This window comes from Neolamprologus brichardi, chromosome 5 (assembly GCF_056152115.1).
Source record: "Neolamprologus brichardi isolate AB-2024 chromosome 5, ASM5615211v1, whole genome shotgun sequence".
NCBI lineage: Eukaryota > Metazoa > Chordata > Actinopteri > Cichliformes > Cichlidae > Neolamprologus > Neolamprologus brichardi.
Window position 1 is genome coordinate 11,742,433 of NC_142108.1, and position 19,037 is coordinate 11,761,469.

The 19,037-nt window shown below is 39.4% G+C and overlaps 2 protein-coding genes across 9 annotated transcripts in view; one reads left to right on the plus strand and one right to left on the minus strand.

The window, feature by feature from the left end:
- Positions 1–46: 46 nt before the first annotated feature.
- On the minus strand, positions 47–9,412 carry nek4 (NIMA-related kinase 4). 5 transcript variants are annotated; one of them, XM_087840656.1, is made up of 17 exons: positions 9,104–9,412; positions 7,384–7,650; positions 7,096–7,293; positions 6,227–6,334; positions 5,508–5,662; positions 5,203–5,347; positions 4,254–4,862; positions 4,119–4,169; positions 3,893–4,042; positions 3,453–3,617; positions 2,701–2,767; positions 2,472–2,584; positions 2,202–2,290; positions 1,875–2,086; positions 1,658–1,794; positions 716–769; positions 47–606 (listed from the first exon to the last, which is right to left on the minus strand). In XM_087840656.1, exons 1-17 carry the CDS (start codon positions 9,191–9,193, stop codon positions 370–372), a joined length of 2,847 nt encoding a protein of 948 aa, XP_087696782.1. In that variant the 5' UTR covers positions 9,194–9,412; the 3' UTR covers positions 47–369. The 5 variants fall into 5 exon arrangements, with proteins under 5 accessions (XP_087696782.1, XP_087696783.1, XP_006784492.2 ...); XM_087840657.1 differs by having other exon boundaries at positions 1,658–1,791; positions 2,202–2,293; XM_006784429.2 differs by having other exon boundaries at positions 2,202–2,293.
- Positions 9,413–11,381: 1,969 nt separating this feature from the next.
- camk1b (calcium/calmodulin-dependent protein kinase Ib) overlaps positions 11,382–19,037 on the plus strand; it is a 42,032-nt gene continuing 34,376 nt past the window's right edge. The window contains exons 1-2 of one of the 4 annotated variants that reach the window (XM_006784426.3): positions 11,382–11,490; positions 17,464–17,577. In XM_006784426.3, the coding sequence (XP_006784489.1) occupies positions 17,492–17,577 (86 nt within the window). In that variant the 5' untranslated portion in view covers positions 11,382–11,490; positions 17,464–17,491. The other 3 variants (XM_006784427.2, XM_087840661.1, XM_087840660.1) reach the window with 3 other exon arrangements.

A 19,037-nucleotide genomic window follows, 5' to 3' on the forward strand; every position in this document is an offset into this window, starting at 1 on the left:
TCATGTTTTATTGTGGTTTTCAACATAAAACAAGTATAAACAAGAAATACATTAAGGATTTATTAGAAATTGTTCACATGTTAATATCTACATCTAATTTACATTATTTTGGCTATAATATAAAATACAATTGAGCAGTAGGGGGAAGATTTAGTGTCCTCAACAGATGAAACCATTCTAGAAATTCTGGCTTGCATTATAAATAAGGTGATATTCCTCTACAGCAAATGGAAAGACAGAGCGTGCTTAAACATGACAGAAATATTTGCATAGGAATCTGGAAAATCCTTAGATGCTTTCACATTTTGTGTTTATACTGAAATTAAGTTTAAAAAAAAGAGAAAGAAATTAACTTAATTTACATGTGATTTACACAATAAGATTATATCTGTATGACAGTCCCATGACAAAACCTGCAGTCAGAAGTGAGATCTTACATGTTGTCCGGAAAAAAATATAACAGTCCCAAACAATCATGTTGGTAGTGGCAGGAAAAAAATGCCTTTGAGCAGTTTTCAATTGAGTCCATGTTTGAACATGAATGCTGGTGTATTTCTTGCAAAGACCATCTTGATGTGCGTCATCATTTAAGATTTGTGGCTCCACCTTAATTCGGGTTTTCCACACAGACGATTGTGAAAAACATGTAAGCTTTCATATATAGTGCTTTTTAAATCTTAAAGGCCATATCCTCAAAGAATTTCAGCTGCCTCACCATCACAGCATAGGCTTGGTACTTCTCATCTCCCATCAGGTTGCGAAGGCACAGCTAAAAAAAAAAAAAAGGAAGACAAGTGGGGTCAGTTTACTGTGAACTGGCATGTTTATCTGTGCATGATCATGAGTGGTGTTTTAATGGCAAATTTTTTAGCCTCAGATATTCTGAATGTACGAGGCCATGAAAAAGTATTCACCTCCTTCCTGATTTCTTAGTTTTTTCCATATTTGCCATACTTTCATGTTTAGCAACATCAAATTCCAATATCTGACAAAGATAATCCAAGTAAATGCAAAATATGGTTTTTGGATTATATTTTCATGTAGGAAAAAAGCTACCCAAACCTACTTGGCCTTGTGTGAAAAACCTAAAACTAATAACTAATTGTGCCACCCTTGACAGCAAGAACTGCTATCAAGTGAAAACTGACAATAAGTCTTTCACAAAACTGGAAGAATTTTGACCCACTCTTCTTTGCAGAATTATTTTAATTCAGCGACAGTGGAGGGTTTAAGGTCATGCCACAGGATCTCAAACAGATTTAAGTCCAGACTTTGACTAGGCCACTCCAAAATTTTCATTTGGGTTTTTTTGAGCTATATAGACCTGCTGGTATACTTGAGCTTCAGGGCACAAATGGATCACCACCCATTCTCCTTCAGGATTTTCTGGTAGAAAGCAGAATTAAAAATTATTAAATGTGAGATGAGCCTTTGTGGTCTTTTTATTCAGCAGTGGTTTTCTCTTTGGAGCTCTCCCATAAGCTTTGACGTGAACTGAGAGAAGTGAGGCCTGCACTTGTTTAGATGTTGTTCTTGATTTATTTAAAACCAAGAAGATTGGTATAATAATGTTTTTCTCCTCTCCACTACTATAGGGTTTATTAAACCTGGACTTATCCATGTAATTTTATCTTGATATTGGATGTGTTTTACCCACTTCTCTTTTAGCGTCATCCTCCTCCTCCATCACTTCCAGCACTTTGTCCAACAGCTTGACCCCCAGGCCCTTCACCACATCTGTTCTCAGACGTTCTATGGCTCTTCTTATTTTGGCCGGACCAGATGGGGAGCCTTCTGAAGTGACATACATATTTAACACAATGGAGTTTCATAAAGACTGACATATTGCAAAGGGTTTGAACAAAGCATCTAACCTATTTGACCGAGTGACAAGTTCTCCGCTTCCTCTCGAGCCTTCCCATGAAGCAACAGGGTATCCCTGTACTTCCTGTTCAGTTTAAACTCTGGCAGTGCGGTAGAGCCAAATCTGCCTCTGTCCCCCTCGCTTACACCATCTCCAACATCCATTCTCAAAGTCTGAGTCATCATATTAACTAAGTCGTGCATGTCGCTGGATTCAGTCTTTCTGCAGAGAGACCACAAAACATGGATTATAAACACACGTTTAAGAAAATTTAGGTTTTGGTTCAGTTTTATAATTCAGCTAAGTTGCACTCAATTCTACTGCCGTATGCTCTTACCTTTCCCTGCAGTCTCCTTCTGAACGCTCTGTGGAACTTGTGGATGAGCTGCATTCATCTTCATCTGATTTTTGCTCCAGCAGCTTATCCTGCTGATACAACACAGATCTGTGTTTCAGACTCAGTACTTAAGGATCAGATTAGCCTCACAATAGGCAGAATTTGCAGTGGGTCACCCTCAGTCAGGCCAGTGCCACAGTCAGTATGTAATGTAGCTTACAAATGAACAGTAAAGTCAATGCACTGTCACAGTGGGTGGCATGTCTGTACCTTACTATTGGACTCTGCAAAAGAGGCAGACACAGATCGAGTAAATGGGGCACTGTCGTGCTCAGCCTTGGTGGACGTGACATCATAAGATGCCCTACGTACAGCACTAACACCTGGGGAAGACAGAAAACTAATCAGAGACAGAAATGTAGAAACAAATATTAATTTCTGTAAATCCTTTTGTTTGTTTTGCAACAAAATGCTCCACTTTGAGTTTCGAGTATCGTACATGGTTGTCTGGCACTCTCTTGGGATTGCCTCAGTCTTCTTCTCTCTCTTGCAGAGAGAGGACGATCCTAAAAATAAAATTTGATAGAACAATATTGCATAAACTGTCAAACATGACAAGAATTAAAACAGAAATAACCTTTCTGCCCCCACAGACAGCGAGTATGTAATTGGATCTATTTGTTTGTCTGTCTGTCTATCTGTTGGTTAGCAGACTAGCATTCACAGTTCGAGGTGATTTCATTTTGGTGAAAATCAGTAAAAACTGTTACCCAAAATTTATTATAGATCATCTTCAAACTTTACAACAACATTCTAGGCCTTGGGATCAGCTAGATAGATCAGCTAAACATTTGACCTTGACTTTCATTGTAAACACACGTAAAGTAAAGATTGACCTTGAAGAAACCTTTCAAGAAATTATACTGAATAATGTAACATATGAAATGGAGCTGAACAAAATATTTTCTATTTTTTCCAATACGACGCCCTACATCGTCAAATGATGCCATAACAGGCTGACGTCATCATATTGTAATAAGAAAATAATAAAATATCAAAGTTTGAGTATAGACTTGGCCTTGCTCCTGTTTTGACACTGTTCTCTTTACTCTTGCTGACATTTGTTTCTAAGATGTAGAAGATTAAAAAATGCAGATATAGATAATCTGTTATCTTTCTCAAAAACGTTATGTCTTAGGCAAAGCAAATGTTCAGAAATTAAAAGCTGTGGTTTTAGGGGAATGCCCTCACCTGTGGTGCTGGTAAAAGTCCATCATTATGGGAGCTAACTGATTCTGAGGTCACAGTCACATCAGCTTTCTTGGTCTCAGAGTTCCTCCTGCTCCTCTTTTTCCCCTCCACTGCTACAGTATCAACAGGAAGCTGAGGTAAAGGTCTAAGAGCGGCCACCTTGGACTGAAAGGACAAAACAAGATGCAACAACTGCTTTAATTAGCCCAACTCACTCCTTTGTTACTGTCATGCATGCTGGCTGGCTAGCACTGCGATAGAAAGTGGTTAGGAACAGATCTTAACCAAAACAAATGCTAAATGAAATTTCCTCACTGGAGAGTCAGTGAAAGGTCAGTGAAAGAAGATCAGCAGCACATTCTTTTTTGTCTTGCCCTTCCTTTAAAATATCATTAGAACGATAATGATTTCAGCAACATCACTCCTGTATCAGTCTTTACCTTGTCCTGGTCCTCATGTTTCTGTCTTGTGTGCTTTCCTCTGTGCTGCTGTGATATAGATGGTTCTGATGATAGGTACAGAGGAGTTAGACATGTAGCAGCTCGATCTGGCTTACTGGCTTGTAAGGGAGATTCTTCCTTAACGGGTTCCTGAAAAAACACAAATACAATTGCATAAACACGAGGCAACGTGTACTATACTATATCTGCATTATTTAGCACTCACCAGTGGTGGAGGGAGTGGCTCTAACAGCTTTTCAGTAGATTCTAGGCTTTCCTACAGAGATACAATTGAACAAATAAAACAAACACTGAACACTTCAGATGAAAACATCAAAAGAAGGTACTTTAGGACACTTACTTGGATGTCTGAGGTAGGTAGGTGTGCTGGAGCATGCTTGAAAAGAGTCACAGTGTTGTTCTTATTGTCTGCATCTGCTTCTAGAACCTCGTTTTCTAGATTTGGGTCCCGTGGATCAGCTTTTTTAAGTAACTCCATGGTGTCATCCTTATCGTCCATATCTGAAATCTTTTTCTCCCCCGAGATAGATAACTTGTCCGCAGGGTTTGATTTGGCCTGCCGCTGAAAGTCAGACAAGTCACTGGCCACCCTCCCTTCGTCTTCTCTCGTGCTGCAAACACGTGATACAGACTTCAGAGGGGGCTTTAGTGGCGAAGGAGCGGGAGAGGGATCTGGTTTCCCTCTCACCTTGCTCTCTTTGCTCACATTATGCGTGAGAGGTTCATTAGCTGCCCAGTGATGTGACACGACAGGCTGGGGCTTCTGCACCTGTCTCTGTATCAGGTCATTGTCCTGCTGCACTGGGATATCAATATCAATGTTGCTAACAGTAAGCAGGGATGCTCTGAGAGCATCAGGTGAAGAGGGTTTGAATGGCGGAGGCGTCTGGATGGGAGTGCTGTCTACCACACCGTTCCGGCCTTTAAAGTGTTGTGATTTGTCGTCTTTCTGAGTTTAACAACAAAAAAAAAACAATCACAGAGGGTTCCTTGTTTATATGAACATCTTTAACTTAATCACAAAAAGTTTAATAGGAGTGTTCTTTCTTTGTTGCAGCTATATCCAAGTAGAAAACAAATACTTTCCACAAAGGGGTGCGTTTTTTTAATGAGCGCAGATGAGATGAAAATAAGAAAACTCAAAAGAAAGGATTGACTGAGTATCATTACCATTACACACTGATATGTGTAGGCTTCCATCAGTCTACCACTGTGTAAATAAAAATAATATAAGTCATAGGATTCATTTTATTACGGTAAATCAGTGTTAGTATTCATCCTTAACTTACCCGCTTTACCCTGGCACGAGGGTCAGGTTGTGGACTGGGAGCCAGCCTCTCAGGCTTTGGCTGACATGACATCACAGGTGACACACTGCTGGTCCTACAATCACTACTGCCACCAACAGGTCTTTTTCGTGACTTGGCAGTTTTTCTGGGGAAGTGAAAATCAAGACACATAATAAGCCTTTAAGAACAAACAGATCACTGCACAAAGAGAGGGGCAGAAATGATCAGGTTATAAAAACATACAAAGAAAATTTCAAAACACCATTTTTGATTTTTTTCATTAAAATGACTTAGAGGGAACTTACTCTTTTGTTGCCTCAAGGAACATGGCAATTTGTCGTTTTATGTAGGGCTGCCGGAGAATGAGTTTGACATCGGGCCTGTCTTCAGGTCTCTTAGACAGCATGCTTTTGATTAAATCTCCAAGCTGGGGCTCATACTTACTGGGCATCTGTGGAAGCTGTTTAGAAACCCAGAAGACAATTATCACCGTTCAGAATTAACCACATGTGACAAGTGTTAATTATTAAAAAACAAATCCAAATGGTTGAAGACACCTATCAGTCACACAGAAACCACAGTCTGGGCTTGTGAACAAGTGAGCTTAAGTGACAGTCACAAAATTACCCAAACGTTTTAGGCTCATTAAACTACATTGTGGTATAGATATTATTTTAATATAATATATTAAAATGGATTTATTCAGTAAGGAGTTTGCATGTTCTCCTCCATGTCTGTGTGGGTTCTCTTCAGATATTCCAGCTTCCTCCTGGAGTCCAAAGACATGCATGGGCTAGGTTAACAAGTGATTGTAAATTGACCATAGGTGTGAATGTGAGTGTAAACAGTTGTATGCCTCACTGTGTTAGCCCTGTGGCAGACTGGCGGGTGTTCCAGATCGTAACCCAGACAAAGATAGATGGATAGATACTGTAACTTACAATACTTTACCTAAAGAAAATACGAATAAAAAATTAATAATAATTTTTTTAAAAACATAAATATGTTAAAATATAAAGCTCACCTTTCCCTCTACAATACGATACACCAGTGAGTTCATGTCCTTGGCATTGAAGGCGTGTTTCAGTGTAGACATCTCATATACACAGCAGCCCAGGGCCCAGACATCTGACTAGAGACAGAAAAATCATAAAAAGATGTATGCATCATTATCATACAAAGTCTATGGGAGCATCATTCATGAGAGCGGACTTCATGACTTTGTACCTGGCATAATGTGACCTTTAAATTAAGTACTCAAAGCATAAGTACTTGTTAATATTACTACTTGCAGTTTCTTTCATTTATAAGCTGGATACCTCAGCTACATAACATTTTGCCCTAATATGGGCCAGTATTAGTGGATACATTCCTTGGTTATACTGCACAGTGTGCTAACATGTAATGAGCCAATAAAACACTACATGAGGGAAGCTAAAGTTACACATACAGTTTGGTGCCATAACCTATTTGGCAGAGCGCTAGCACTGTTTCACTTCTGTGGGAAAGAAACCTTTTAGTTCATTTCTTATGTGATCATCCTGGCACACTGTCCCTGTGCACTGTGCCAAAGCTTTCCTTCTGCGTTGAAACAGAAAACTTTTAATAGCTACGTAACATAGACATAGATTTATAGCTACATAAGTCTATGTCTTTGTCCTGCTTAGAGAACAACCCCTCTATGCACCAATAGCCTGGGAACAACAATCAAGGCAATCCTATTTATGCATGTGCTAATGTGCCCTTTAATGAAGCCCTGAGAGTTGCTGCCTCCTAGCTGATGTGTTTGACTCCATATACTACACATTTGTGTTTAATAAGTCATCCCAGTCCTTTACCCTGCTTATATAACTTCAAAGACAAGGAGTCATTTTAAACAGATATTTAAAATACCTTGTGGTTATAAGGTTTATTAGAGAAGAGTTCAGGACTCATGTAGTATGGGGTTCCTATGAGTGTGCTGGCCATATCATTCTGGTTCTCCAGTACTCGGGCAATGCCAAGGTCCCCCACTTTAATGATGTTGGTTTTCGTCAGGAAGATATTCTGCGTTTTAAGGTCCCGATGAAGAATGTTCCTCTCATGTAGGTACTGATATACAAAATAAGAGAAATAAGAGATTGATTGTCACTTCATGTGAATAAATGATGGAAAAAATGCATAAACTGATGCAGAACTCACCTGCAATGCCATGGCTATCTGGACAAACCACTCCACCACCTGCCTCTCGGGTAACAGCTCTCCTTTTTGTTGTTTAAGCCTGTGATAGAGGTCTCCACCTTCACAGAAACCCATCACAATGTACAGCTGGCAGTCATCTCCTTCCCAGGACTCCTTGTAAGTCACAATGTTGGGATGGCGCAGTTGAGACAGCAGCTGCGCCTCCTGCTCCGCAGCACGTCGTTCACGTTTGGAGGAGGTGGTCAAATTCAATCTCTTTATAACATACTACAAGAAACACAAACATGTGTGCTGAAAAACAAAAACTATGCAACTTTGAATAGATTTTACAAGTCTATGCCTTTGTTCTGTTTGGAGAGCAACTCCTCTATAGACTAGCAGCCTGGGATCACCTTTAATGAAGTACACTGGTCAATAGTTGTAATGAAAAAATACATTAAAAAACAAAATCTAAACTATACGAATGCATACAAGTTTATTAAAAGATGCATTGAAAATTTGTATTAAAAATGTTTACATTTGACTGTCTCTGATTCACCTAAGAAATGTATGGTCCTCTGGCTGGAGATATATAATGATTACTATAAAATTTTAGCTTCATTTATTAACTACTTTTCTATATATTTTTAAAAGGCCAGCCCACAATGGTAACGGGTAGCTCTGTCATCTCACTGCTAGAAGGTGCCATACTGCTGCTTGCCCTATGACATCTTGAATAATGCCCAGCTCCCACTGTGACATATGTGAAAAATAAATAGGATGGATAGATCAGCCACTTTCAGACCTTGTTCCTCACATTGAAATCTGAGGAAATGTTTGAATATGAATATCTCGGAAACTATTAAAGACATGCCTGAAAATTTCACTGGTATTTCATAACGGGTCTGTAATTACGGAAAAATTTATAAAAAAAAATGTATTGGCTAGTTAAAATATGAAAAAAAGAAATAAAAAGAAGATTCAAATAGTCCTGTAAACTTATTTACATACATATTTGAACACACAATAAAATAACTTTCTGAATGAGATATGGTTCTATTCCAAAATAATGCTGAGAGAATTAATTTTAACATGAAATTCTTGGTCTCAAAACGGCAGAAAATGCTAATTGCATCCATCTGTCACGCTGGATCGAGCAAATATGACAAGTTGTACCACAAACAAAACGAATATCAGAAAATAGTTTAATCCAAATAAAACAAAGTTCTGGAGTTACACATGGTACTCTAATTGTAACTGGCAAAGCATATCTCACAGAAATCATTACAAATATTCACGTACATACAAACTTTGGCCCACAAAAATCGTGTTGCAGGAGGGCCACGATGATTTCATATATGCTTCATCGTGAAAGAAAATAAATTGTGCAATGAAAAGCTGAGTTATAGGAGCAAAGAGTTCTGATTTATAAGTCAGTTATAAATGGACTACTTCACGTCTGTGAGACGCAATAATAGAGTACAGAAATATTATCATCACAGTGGTCAAGAAGCTTAAGCTGTTGTTTTAATGCCAAAGTTAGCAGAAACACTGGTTTTCAGTGGGTATAAAACCTTAACTCAGTCCGTGAGACTTTACAGGACTTATGCTAACTTTGTGCTAGCAGTACTTAGCAGGGTTTTAGGGTCTCTACGAAAACGTTTAGCATGTGGTTGAAAGGCGTGCTTATTTTAACATATCTGGGGTGTGTTTCCACTTACAACCGCTCTCTGTTTCTCACCTGTTTACGGTCTGTTTTGTGTTTCACCAAGTTCACCTCCCCATAGCTCCCTTTCCCAACGACCCTGATGAAAGTGTAATTATTCATCATTCCTCAAAACGCTTCATTACGAGGCCCGAAACGCCAAAGGTTTACAGGACCCGCTCCCGTCAAGCGTAACGGCTCTATTCAGTCCCACATCCTGCTGTGAATGCGACGCAAACAAATCTGCTGGGAGAAAAAACTTCCCCCTAGGTCAGCGCCAGCGACGAGATTTTGGAAACGCAGGAAATCAGCCGTGCTGGACAGTTTTTTCGTCACTAGGCAACTGGTCGCTCACTGCCGATGATGAGGTGAGAGGGGGGAAAGCAGCGCTCCGTTTGTGACACAGCGCCACCTAGTGCCTGGAGTCGCAACAAGAAGCAGCTTCACCGCAGAGACGCTTTGTATGCCTTTCAGGGGACAGTGGCACAACTGTTCATCTAAAGCACCTTAATTCACACTTCTACCCGTTACGAGAAGAATACAAAGCGTAAAAGCCACCGAGGACGTGTGACCTGTTTAATTACAAATGTAGATGTTTAAAAACTGAAATAAAAAATGAATGAATAAATAAAACGAATAAATACATAAAAATACAAATAAAATGAATAACGAAACAAAATACTATTTTTTTTAACAAAACTGGCATCAAATTAGAAGTCAAATAACATTTCTAAGATCTAAAAATAAATATTTATTATTTGTTTCTTGTTTCTTTGCATAATAGCAAAACGTTGTATGTTTAAAAAAAAAACGTATTGGGAGACGTTAGGGTTTTCCCTTGATGACGCCACTGGTAGCACACTGGACCACTGCATTGGATGTAACCTTTCTTTATTAAAATTACGAGTTATACATGTACTATTTCTGTTATAGCATGGAAATTATGAACCCTTTATAACAAGTCATATAATATTCTATTTTAATGTTTAAATCCCACATCCAACAATATAGGTCTAAGCTTTGTATCAGCGGAGAGAAAACTACATTTAAATGCAAATTTACACCTGACATCTGCAATGAGTGAGAACTTCAAGACACTTCAGATAATTTAAAACCAGTGGCTCTTTGTCAGGATGCAAGCTTAGATGGTGCTGAAGAGCAATTTAACAGCGTTTTACGATTCCATTGTCAAACATAAATGGATGGACTACTCACAAGGGTACACTCACAGGGTACAATGATTTAAAAAAGGTTCAAATAAACTGATACACAACATCCTGTGTGTTAGCACACGTGTTTCAGTTCCAAGAAGACCACTTTAAGCTTGCGATGATCTTGACCTGTTTGAGGTTATGTAATCCACTAGATGGAGCACTACACCTGTACAAGCTGACACTGCACAATTTCAGCTTAGAGGTGTCTGCACAGGACAGAGTGTATGCACATGGTACTGAAAAAAAATTGTATGGGTTTATTTATTTTTGGCTTCAGTTTTAAAAATTAGGTTTGTCACTGATTTTATTGTTTCATGAAACAACAGGCAGAAGAGTTGGAAGCAAATTATTACATTTTTTTTTTAACTTTTTTAAAGTTTTTACTTACTGTAAGCAACATGCCCAGTAAACTGGAGTAGAATACTTGACTAAATGTAAGTAACATTCCTACTAGTCCTATATGTGGTGCCATCCGATGGTGTTAGGGATTTTATGATTAACATCACTCTAGTTCAGTGGCTTTGATGGGGGTGGGGTATATTATATTTTAGGCGGGGTAGTGACACCCCATACCCCCTTTGAAACACGCTCCTGCTCATGTCTAGCACGACTCAAGACAGACAAAAAGTAAAAAAAAAAAAAAAGAGAAAAAAAAAAGCAATCCTTGTTTGATCAAACATAACGATTATTTTATTGCAACACTGTCGCACTTCTATGTGACAGCAGGCCAATAAAACCGGCTACACCGCTCAGCGTGTGCATGTCACAAGCATTTATCTAAATTTATTAGAGCTTATAATGCCTAACTAGCCTACACCTGGAAGTCTGTTAACCACAATACCTTGGCTGTTAACGTCATAAAAACCATGACACATCGTGTTTATTACAGCCACTGTCGAAACAGCACGTCGATACAGGTGTTCTCGCCCCCAAGCATTTTATTACAGGTGTGGGAGTCACGAGTGAGGGGAGGGAAAGAGGGAGGAGATAGCTACCGTCGGTGCGATAGAGCCGTTCACCTATGCGCCACACTACTAGAGCGGTGATTGGTCCGCTTCACTGTGTCCGTCCTTGCCCTGAGGTGACGTCAGGAGGAACCCTGCTGGTGGAGGTTGGCGCGTGCAGATTCAGCGCGAGCGCTCAGAGTAGGAGAGACAGCAGGCGGGCTCCAGGCAGAGACACTGGACCTTCGTGACAGCACATTTTCAGGTAGGAGGGAGACACTGCGTTAACTTTCATTTTGACTCCCACCCTCTCCGACAAAGAGCAGATAGGCGCTTGAGCGCGGTTTCTCGTCAGGGTTTGGACAGCTGCTCTCCCCCACTGAGCTCTCTGTGAGGTAAGCTGTCGTTAACGGGCACTTTGGCTGCATTTACCTCGCCTGTAAGGACTTTTCCGTTGAAGGAATGTGTTTATAACAGCTGAAGTGAGATTTAACGACTTTTAAAAATAACTCGTTTTCAGCGTTTTAGGCTGCTGAAGCATAAACAGCAGCCGGGGTCACGTTATATCCTCCCATTCACTCCGAGAGGACCTCGGTGTAACTAAAGCTGCTGTTTCGAAGATCAGATGCTGACATGGAATATACTAGAGACTGAAGTGATCGCTTTTTATCCTCTTCTTCTTTCACTGAAACCATATACAGGTAGATATCTATCTAAATGGCTCAAGTTTAACTTATGGTATGTCTACAAAAAGCGTTAGGCCAGAAGGATCCCTGTTATTAATCTGTAAATCAGAAATACTGTAATGATTTCATCAGTAAAAACACATCACACTGTACGTCTTCCCCGGGAAGTCCTTAAAGCAGTTTGAGTGTAACCCCATCTGTCTCTGTCGTTTATTTGCTTTCTGTTTCTCTGTGGCTTTCTTTGCACACCGTCTCTCACTTTCTTAACACTTCACACACCTCCTCACCTCTTCTACTAAGAAGTCCTCTTATCATTGATAAGCTGGCCTTAAGAGGAGATTTGGTGTGCGTCACTGACACCAGATGACCAATCAACACTGCTGTTAGAAAAATCTCAATGTGTTTGCCATGCAAGCAGATGGGTGCAGGTCGGTTGATTGATATGCAGGTATGGATGGGCTCCATGGCGTTCAGTTGACAGCTGCTTTCAGACTCTGGGAAACACAAACTGGCTCTTCTTTCTTCTTTTTCACTGTCTGTGTTTATGCTTCTAAATATGTTCCACTTGGCACCCTGTGAAAAAGAGCTTGCCCACATCTGCGGAGGTCTTTATCAAGTGTTTGACCTAATGAAACTTCTTGTTGTTGTATGAAATATGTGAATGGAGTTTGTTAGTTTGTTTTGACAGCAGCTGCTTTATCCCCCTGTGTCTTTCGTCCTTGTCAGTGTGCGCAACATTCTCAGAAACAAAAACACTAGTTTTCCAAAGAGATAATAAAGATATCAAGATAAATAACCAAACATGTTGGGGGTAAGATTATGAAATTTGATTCAAAAACACAGCCAGACTGATCTGAAGGTTTTAAAATCACTGAAAGATCATCTCTTTGCACTAGTGTAGTGGGCTTTCAGTGAACTCTGTCTGCATTCCTTGGACATGTCTTTGACCAGACTTTTTGTTCATACTTGGCAGCATATTTTCCCCTCAGTTTGCCATAGATGGTGTGGAGAAGTATGGAATAATAGTGATTAAGCTGAGCCAAAATCAGTTTTTATTCTTTAAAAAAAACAGAAGAATAATAAACAGAACCAATTTGGAGTTTATCAGCATCGTTATAGAGACACAAGCCAAATAAGTTATTTGCAGAGCTCTGTCTCCTTAAATGTTAATTTAACTTTTTCTACTTCCTCTTTTTTTCAGTCTTTTGCATTCATTTTGTGGTGTGTTCATGTGTGTCTTTGTGTGTCTGTGAGTGTGAGAGACGGTTTAGCAGGGCCGAACAGAGGTTTTTCGCACGTGCCATTTTGTCACATTTAACTGTCGTCGTGTGTGTGTGTTTGTGTGTGTGTTTCTTCTGTCTACTGCGCATCACAGGAATGGGAAACCAGTGAGTACAGCGACTCTCTCTAATTCTTCAACAGGGGGTGAATGCTGCATGTCACCTACTTCTCAGGGAATGTGACTATGATATTGTGCATTTTTCCAACCTCCAGCTTCTTCAGTCCTGTTGCTTATTTACTCAGCTGAGCAGCTTATCGTGTCCCACTGGCCAAAGTCATGCCATCCGTGGACGTTGAAGGGCTTTTTTTTTATTATCTGCTTTATGCTCATACAATACCATGCATGTATCTTTCCTCTACTCTCCCACATATTTAAGCTTTGGCCTTTTCTGCCCTTGCGTGTGTGAAACATGAACCTTAATCTGCTGTTTATAGCATTTGCCTGTTTTTTTTTTTAATTAAAAAAAAACAACAGACACCCTTGCTCATGTCTGACTGGATTAAACTCCAGTGGCTTGAAATGTGTTGTTTTGATATAAAAGTGCTGTGAAGGAGGTTTAGGTGCATGTTGGCATTTGCTGCGTAATGCTACCTTTAGAAAATGCAACCACTGGCAACAAAAGGTTGACGCATATATGGATTAAAAATGACTTTGATGTTCAATGTCACTTCTTCTCAGTGCATGAATTAACATGAATTTCCATATGAGCAAGGTGAGATGCTACAAACAAGCAGCATGCGAGAGATGTTTTCACTCTTCCTCTGGCTTCATGTTCTCAAAACAGTCTTTTGCTCTTATGCAGTTAGGGGGATTAAAAAATGCAAAGCCTTTCAGAACTGTGAAGAGTTTTATTTTCAGTGGTTTAATTCATTGTTTAGTCTCTTAATGGAAGTCATGTTTTACTGTAGCTTTTTATTATGCAATCCAACCATTTTGTATACAGAAAACGAACATCTTTACAATCAAGGGGTCATAACTGTGTAGTTGCATAGTTCTCATAAAATATATCTTTTATATATATTTAAATAAATAAATATTTCTTATATAATATTATACTGTTAAATGCCAGACTTTCAAAAAGCACGTGTACAAACGATCCATGTGAACCAAAAGCTCAGACTTCAGATTGCTCTTGGGTCTGTATGTTGTAAATAAAAGAGAGTTATCATCTCAACAGCTCAGACCTTCTGTTTGCAACAGGTAGTCAATCAGAAGAGTTTTGGCTTAAAGGTAGTGGAGCAATAACTTAGTGTTTTGGAATGCGGACAAACTGAGGGGCTGCACCAAATTCTACAATGCGATAGACAAGGATTATTTTGAATAGTGAATCATGCAAAGCTTCTGTGGTTGGGGCCAAGAAACAACTATGATGGTAGAAATGATTGCAACATATCAACTTTAAGTAATTGTTTTGGCAGTGCAGGTTCAAGGTCCTGACTTGAAGTTACTCCAGGTTATTTTTTAAGGAAAACATTAAAGTAAAAATTGCTAAATGAATCCACAGTTTCCACAGAAAGAGACAGGTGGTGAGCATATACATGGGAATTCAGTTAGTCTGCTCTTTTATTATTTGTTGATTCTTCACAGTAGTTACAGGACTACAGGCTGTGCAACATCAGATTTATCAGTAAAGTATTTACACATGGTTAACTGCACTTCCTTATACAACTATCCTCACTTTGCATGCTGGTTTTCATGTTTAATTTAGAGACACTTCCTTTTTACTTCATCTTCTCTAAATAGCACACCAAATGATGTGGTGTAGAATGACTCATATGTATTTAAATGTTAACGGTAAGCTTTGTTCCGACAGGCTCATTTGGTTGGTTTGTTCCTTAGATTATATCGGAAGTTGAACATGAACACATACAAAAATTAGCACTGAGAATTACTCTGTAGATTAAAATTAAACAGTTCTTCCTGTGCATATATGTGCACTTTATGTCTGAGCAGGCTATTTTTATATATTCAAGCTAAACGTAACACACCGCAGCCAGCCGTCAAAGTAACCAGAATGATTTCCAGCTTAGCTGCCACCTGCCATTAGACACTAAAGCAATTTAGACGCTCAGATACCATAGCAGCGCCTTTGGGTTTCCATGGCGACATGTATGAAGCCAACTTCTGGCATTAGTGAAGGTAACACGACTGCCGCTGCGCCTGTCTGTGCGCGTCTGTATGTGTGTGATCATGTGAAAACCCCTGGACACACGTGGGAAAAAAAAAAATCTTTGAATTCATGCTACTGTGCGTGTACACCAATCAGTGCCTGCAGCTAGAAGAGGCCATGACCATTTGTTCTGAGATAACTGCAGTGTTAAGCCTCGCCTTGTTTATATGGCTACAGTGCCTCTCGGCATTAAAATGAGCTGATTCTGAACTAATTGGAAGATGATTAACTGCGCTGTTATATTGCCTTTAGCAGAACAACACTGGCCCAGTCCAGAACAATATGTTATATCATCCCATATAGACAGACTGTGAAGTTGCCAGGCAGGCAGCAGGAACAGAGGAGGAGTGAGGCATGCTGATATGAACAGGGCTATTTTAGTCTTCGAGATCTTGAGGCACTTTCTAGGTTTAGATTATGATAGCTGTGACAGCAGGGTCCTCTGTGATCCCTCCCACTCTTCAAAGTGTGGTGAGGACAAACATCTGAAAGTTAACTTCTGGTGTGAAAAATGAAGTGAGAAGAAAACAGGAAGACACAAACATTGTTTCAATGAGAGCTGCATTTTATAACTTTTTAATGGTAGAAGGGTATTTATGGAGGGCTTAATACCTTGGCCGGGTATATGAGTGTGAGTCTAATTTTGTTTGACTTTATTTGAGTTCACCTAACTTGCCTGATGCTCAACTTTAAATAGATAAACACACGTTTCATAACCATAAACATCTGAGTTTCAGTTCTTCATAACAATGTGCTTCTTCAGAGGGGCTCATCTTAAAGTTGGACTTGTCAACACAGCTTTGCAGCTCTGTGAAAAAAACATTGCGTGAGGATGACAAATTTATATGTTATCTGGATCCATAATACAACCAGAGTTGTATGCAGCTCTGATACAACTGCAGTGGTAAGAAGTTAAGCATTTGAAGTTATGTACTTAGGACATACAGCAGCAACTGAACTGCTTCAGGTCACTCTTTGGTTTACTTATTAACCTGGCTGATACAGACTTGGCTTTTGGCCCTGTCTGCAATGAATTCCTCTTTTGCTGATTATAAATTTTATTGCACATGACTGCGCTGACGTAACTTCACAACATCTCTATGTAGTTGGAAGTGAACTTTATTGTTTGCCATTTTGAAGCTTTATAGTGCTACATATACTACATGTTAGAATACAACCACTTAAAAGGAATCACCAGCACACAAGCAACTGTGACCAGATATTTACCAGTGTTTTTGTGTAAATGACCAAATCTCTCCTGGCCCTGTGCTTAGAGTCCTATGCCATACAATGCTGAATGTGTAAAAACGCAACAGAAACATGCAGCTGTTGCTGTAACAAAGTGTTGCAATGGTTTGCCTGTAGTTGCAACAGATCCACTGGTAATTTAGAAAATCACTCAGTGTGGTTAGTTTTTGAAAGGCGCTGTAGAAAGTTCTGTCATCTCATTTGTATGAGACACAAACACACCATACAGTGGAGGACATTGAGGTGATGGTATACCTGCTGCTTGGTCTATGACTTTTTGTCATACTCGGTGTCAAAGAAGAGGGCCAGAGAAGGTGGCGGGCGTTGTGTGTAGCCATTTCCCTCGTTGCCAGGATAAAAAAATGGCAGGTATGATTCTTGTGAAGGAGTCGGTCTCATAACTCATCCAGTACCGTCACTCCTTGACCAATCAGTGGCATGGAGTCTGTTGACATCACAACTTGACTTGGCTCGTTTGGAAACCTGGTCTAGTAGGTACTAAAAAGTACTTGGTATAAGGTACTATCACCTAATGGAAAAACCTAAAAACCAAGTTGAGATGAGTCATGTGGATTCTAGTGGAAAAGTGGCTTAACAGACACCCACCTGGCTTATACACACCCTAATAAATCAGCTAAACAACTAATATATTCCCAACAGTGAAATAATGCTCACATAGTAATGTGACCTACATTTGGATATGAAATGTTTAATCCAACTGATAAGGGTAAAAATAGATTTGCAATAAAAAGCATAAGAGATGTGAGCCCTGAACTATCAGTGAAGTATTTATGGCAGTTAAATGCCGATATTTATGAATATTTTCTCCTTATCCCCCTTTTTCCTCACTAGCATTGTTTCTGAGCGTCACAACAAGAAGATGCCGCTGGATGAGGACTGTCATGCCTGGAAAAAGAAGACCACGGACATAAAGGAGAAGTATGACTTCAAAGACGTCCTGGGCACGTAAGTGTGTCTTTGCCACAGTGTTGAAATCCTTCGTGCTGTTGGTTTGCGAGATGTCTTTGTTGCACTCTAGAAGACATTGCAGAACCATGAAGTGCAAAAATGGTGTGCTCTTTAATGCCTGTCTATTCACTTGTCTCACATGGACAAACTCCAGAAATATATACTTGACACTAGATTTCATTTTTTAAAAACCATTATACATGTAATTACCTAGTAAGTGTTGCTGCTTGAAGAATGTATAAACCATAGTTGGTAAAGGGCACTCAGCCGTGAATGTATTGAATAGGCAAATGATGCACCCATACGCGGTGTTATGCAACCATCCGCCTAAAAGGGCTGCCTTTTGCAAGCCAACTTCATGCTGGGTGCTCTTGTGAATGTCAGGTTTTTAGTTTTGTGAAAATAAGTGTTCCACCTTTTGTTTCACCTGCCTTTTTCTCTTTGAAGTATTATATCTACTCAGACATGGACTTATTTTCAGAAGAATCATCTGATCAAAGTCCGTGAATTTAGCTAATGACCTCACAATTACTTGTTGTGTGTGACACTGATTTTTACTTGTATTTGTTTTTTTACCCAGCATCTAGTCTCCCACAGTTTGTCTTCACTTGTCAGGGTCAGTGGCTACATTTATCTGCTGCGTATATAGTCTATATGGTTATCAGCAGCTGAATAAATAAATGGATGTATGACAAACCATGTAACAGATGTTATTGTTCTCTCAGACTGATTTAAAAAAAAATGGGTCATCAAATATGCTTTGGAGGTTTTCAGTATACCTTGGCAATCTGCCCAAGTAAAGTCTATGTATGAGGAACACTGCCGTGTCACCGGTATCCTGTTGATCTACCTCTCTGGCACAGTGTCAACAAACCTGCCACAAAGCATTACAATGAGATGCTGATCAGCTGCTGCTTGTGTGCAAATGAATACAATGTTAGACCTCTTAAAGAAGTGTATTTCTTAGTCAGTACACAAGATAAACACACAGCCTCGTAAATTTAAACCTGTTTAATGTAGTGTCGACAAAAGGCCAAAATGATACTCCTGAGAAGGATCAGCATTAATACTGAAGTAATCTATTGATCTACTTCAATTATTCTTATTCTTATATTATAAGATTGTTAAGCCAAAGGACCTCTCAACAAATTATCACTATTTTATATTGCTGAACAGCCAAATGAGGAACACTTCATTCTCTATTCCCCTGTAATATACTGTTTAACTGGGAAACATGTTTTACGTAACAGTGATTCTGTGATTCTGTAAATGTGTGGCTCACTGTTTAAGAAATCAAGCATAAAGTCAAACTGCATAGCTGAGTGTCTTTGTTTATTCCAGCACATATGTCATTATATGAGACTAGTGACACATAAAAATATGTGACTTGGATTCTCACTTCTTAGTCTGTCACTGTGTTTTTACGTCTGTGTCGCTGGTGAGTGTGAAACACTACG